Here is a 3,358-nt window from a genome sequence, read left to right on the forward strand (position 1 = left end):
CATTACATGGATATAAACAAAGGGCAAGACATTAAGCCAATTCCTTTGTGTCAAAAAATTGAGTTTTCTCAGAATGATACTCATTCTCAGCAATATATGCATTGATAACACCATTTATAAATGCTATTCAAACAGCTCAATTGTAGTTTAATGTCAGTAGCAAGTCTCAAACTGCCTGGTGTAATTACAGGAGACCTCAATTAGGAATCAGACATACCTGAGTTCCAATTCTGATTCTGCCACTTACTAGTAATACAGTCTTGGGCAAATTATATAATCTATATCTGAAAAAGAGCTATCTCTGGTGTTTTGGGAAGATTAAATAAGAATATCACAGATGAAAATTATCTAGTGACAGCCTGACCCTTTAGTTTTTCTTTCCTAAGGAATTGGATAACCGGCAGTGTCTGCCTTTTAAGTAAGACTTATTTTTTTATAAGAGTAAGAGTGAGAAGACGGTGAGGGGCACTAACCATTTCGCTCAAGGCTAAGGAAAGAACAACACTTGAGGCCAGGAGTTCTGGTCCAGCCTGGCAACACGGCATAGACACCTGTATCTTCTAAAAGTAAAAATATTTAGAAAAAATCTAACCAGTTGATACAAAGTTTATGTTTTCGGTCATGTCTGCATCCCTGAGTGCTTTTACATTTGAGAGCTATTTTTTCTTTTTTCTTCTTTTAATAAAGGTGGGAGAGTGCTATGTGTACACTTGGCCATGAACTCGGTGTCGGTGTTTAGAGTGCTGGAACTACAGACTTGGGCCACCATGGTCAGCCCTAGGTTATTTCTCAGAATTACTCTGCTGCATATTTGCTATTTCCCTTATAGTTATTTATTTTGATGCACTTGTTCCTGGCAGAAGACTTTTTTTTTTTTCTAAAATGAATGATAATCATGAGGATGCGCACTGTGCTACATGTGGCCTTCTACATCTTCAGGTGATTTTTAAATTATTCAGTTGGTATATAGAAACGTCTTTCAAACACTGCAGGAAAAAAAATGCTAGGCAAGGAAGAAAAAAGAAATCAACAAATTTAAGCATGTTTAGCCTCTGTAGTGTTTCCAAGAAATTACATCTAGAGATTTCCAAATAACAATACAAGAAATAATAAATGCAAATTCTTATTTTAACTAACTTTTAACTTATTGTAAGATGAGTCACTTTTTTCCCCCTGTAGAACTGGATCACGAATGAGGCCAGGCTATGGCTGTAAATGCTATAGAGATGGAGCCATGTAAACAGCGAAGGTATATATTGTTCAACCTTCAATATTTAAAGAGAATTATTTTTAGTATATAAACCCTTTTAAAACCCAGTAAATAAATTAAATAGTTCTTCAAATTTCACTCTAGAAAAGAGGGCTGGAAGTACCTTTGGCTCCTCTTTCACACTTAGCAGTAAATCAATCAAATGTATTTAATACTCTTTGATAACACTAGTCTTTAAACCGTGTTCAAGGCTTCCGTAAAATCTACCAAAACTTGGAAATAGCTACTACATATAAAACTTAAGTTATTTTCTGATACTTCTGATCCTAAAAAATAATCCTCACCCCCAACTTTATCTAGCTGTTCCTCAAGGTAACATTAAATCCTGTTTAAGAAACTGGCTACATCGAAGTGTATGCAAAAGGCGCTTCCCGTATTCAAATTACATCCTTTGAGCTGATTTTCAAGTGTCAAGTACATTTTTAAATCGAAATGCGTCGATCTGTAAGTCTCCCTGTTTCTAGAGCACTAAAAGTTCTCCACTATCCGGAAGCACCGACTATCCGCGCTTTCGCCTGCTGCTGCACAACTCCACACTCCAATTTAGTGTTCCAAGCACCTTTACCCATTTCAGCAGTGACAGAAAACGCTTTAAGATACCCATATGGTTCGCCCTCCCCACCCCTTCCCTTTCACAAGGTAAACCCTGTAATTCCGAACCTTCAGCGTTCCCCTCTTGTATGTGTAATCGACCTACATTTACAACACTACTACGAAGCCCAAATCAACCGGTTTAGCGCACTCATAAAGAACTTCAAGTCCCCAAGGTGTCTCGTTCCGGTACCCTCTGAGGCTTTTCTTCTGCTCCGCTGTCCCACATGTCCAGCCTACTTGTACTGGCAGTTCTAAGGTCCCTTGCTGCCCCCAGCTCAGGCATGCCCCTCACTACAGTGAGCTGCTTTCACTCCCCACCATTCCCGAAGTCTCCTTCCATTTCTGCCCATCTCCATCGATGAACCTCCCCTCCCCGCCCCCCACGACCACCGTCCACAAACGATGCTGTGTCCAGGTGTGTCCCTAATTCAAATTCCAGTCCCCATGTCCGCATATGACCCGGGCTTTCCAGAACGACTCTGAAGAGCGTTAGCGTCCAGCAGCAGCAGCAGCAGCAGCAGACTTCGGTCCCCTCTCCCCGTGGAGGGCCAACGGGGCAGCCCCTCTGGCCGGAGACCTCGCGCGTGCAGCCTCCCTCCTCGGTGGCGGGAGCTCGACGCGCCTGGGTCCCAGATCTACGGACTCTCCAAGCCCCCCACGCCATCCCCCTGCGGACACCCACTTGCTGTAGCCGGCGATGCCCACCCGCCAGCCCGACCCCGGCGCACAGCTCGGGCTGCCTCACCTAGCTTCGCCCGGGACTCCTCCAGCTTCTGGATCTGGTTCTCCAAGAAGAGCATCGCCACGGCGAAGGCCACCACCGCCAGCAGCTGCAACTTGGGCGGCATCATAATCCTGAGGAGCCCCATGAAACCCGCTGCTCGCGATCAAGACATACCGCGGGGGGGCGGGGAGCGGGGCCCCGAGGGCGACCGAGGCGCCGGGAGGAGACCCCGACCCGGGAGCTGCGCGGACAGCCGCGCTGCAGAGAGCCCCCTCCTCCTCCTCCTCTCCGGTCTCCCGCCCGCGGGAGCCAGCGCCGGACGCCGGGTGCACGCTTCTCCTCAGCCCGCTCGACGGCCCTGCCGCCCTCCTGCCGCGGCTGCCTGGCTTCGGGACCCCGCGGCCGCACGCCCTCTTCCCTCGCTTCCTCCCTTCCCTCCCTCGATCGCTCGCGGCCGCGCGCTCCTCCAGTGGCGATGCGGCTGCGGCTGCGCCGCCCTCGGCCCGCCCCCTCCCCTCCCCCTCGGCCACCACGCGCACGCCTTGACGCACGCTGCCGGGCAACCAGAGGCTCCACCCCCCATTCGGTACAGTGCCGCTCATTGGTCCGAAGAGCGGCCGCTTAGTGCCCTTTTGGTTCGATTTACAGTTGGGTTCCCCTGTCTCCGGACTCAAGCAAGACGCTATCCTATTGGGTAGATTCGGGGAAGGAGGCGGGACTAGTAGTGGAGAAGCTGGGACTTCGTGGCTATCCGACGTAAGGTCGTGAAT

General features: G+C 48.8%; 1 protein-coding gene across 2 annotated transcripts in view; it reads right to left on the bottom strand.

The window, feature by feature from the left end:
- Hs2st1 (heparan sulfate 2-O-sulfotransferase 1) overlaps positions 1 to 3,034 on the bottom strand; it is a 135,584-nt gene extending 132,550 nt beyond the window's left edge. The window contains exon 1 of one of the 2 annotated variants that reach the window (XM_051165987.1): positions 2,610 to 3,034. In XM_051165987.1, coding sequence (XP_051021944.1) covers positions 2,610 to 2,733 — 124 coding nt within the window. In that variant the 5' untranslated portion in view covers positions 2,734 to 3,034. The remainder of the gene's footprint in view (positions 1 to 2,609) is intronic. The other variant, XM_051165988.1, reaches the window with a different exon arrangement.
- Between the last annotated feature and the right edge of the window lie 324 nt (positions 3,035 to 3,358).

This window comes from Acomys russatus, chromosome 23 (assembly GCF_903995435.1).
Source record: "Acomys russatus chromosome 23, mAcoRus1.1, whole genome shotgun sequence".
In the NCBI taxonomy this organism is placed as follows: domain Eukaryota; kingdom Metazoa; phylum Chordata; class Mammalia; order Rodentia; family Muridae; genus Acomys; species Acomys russatus.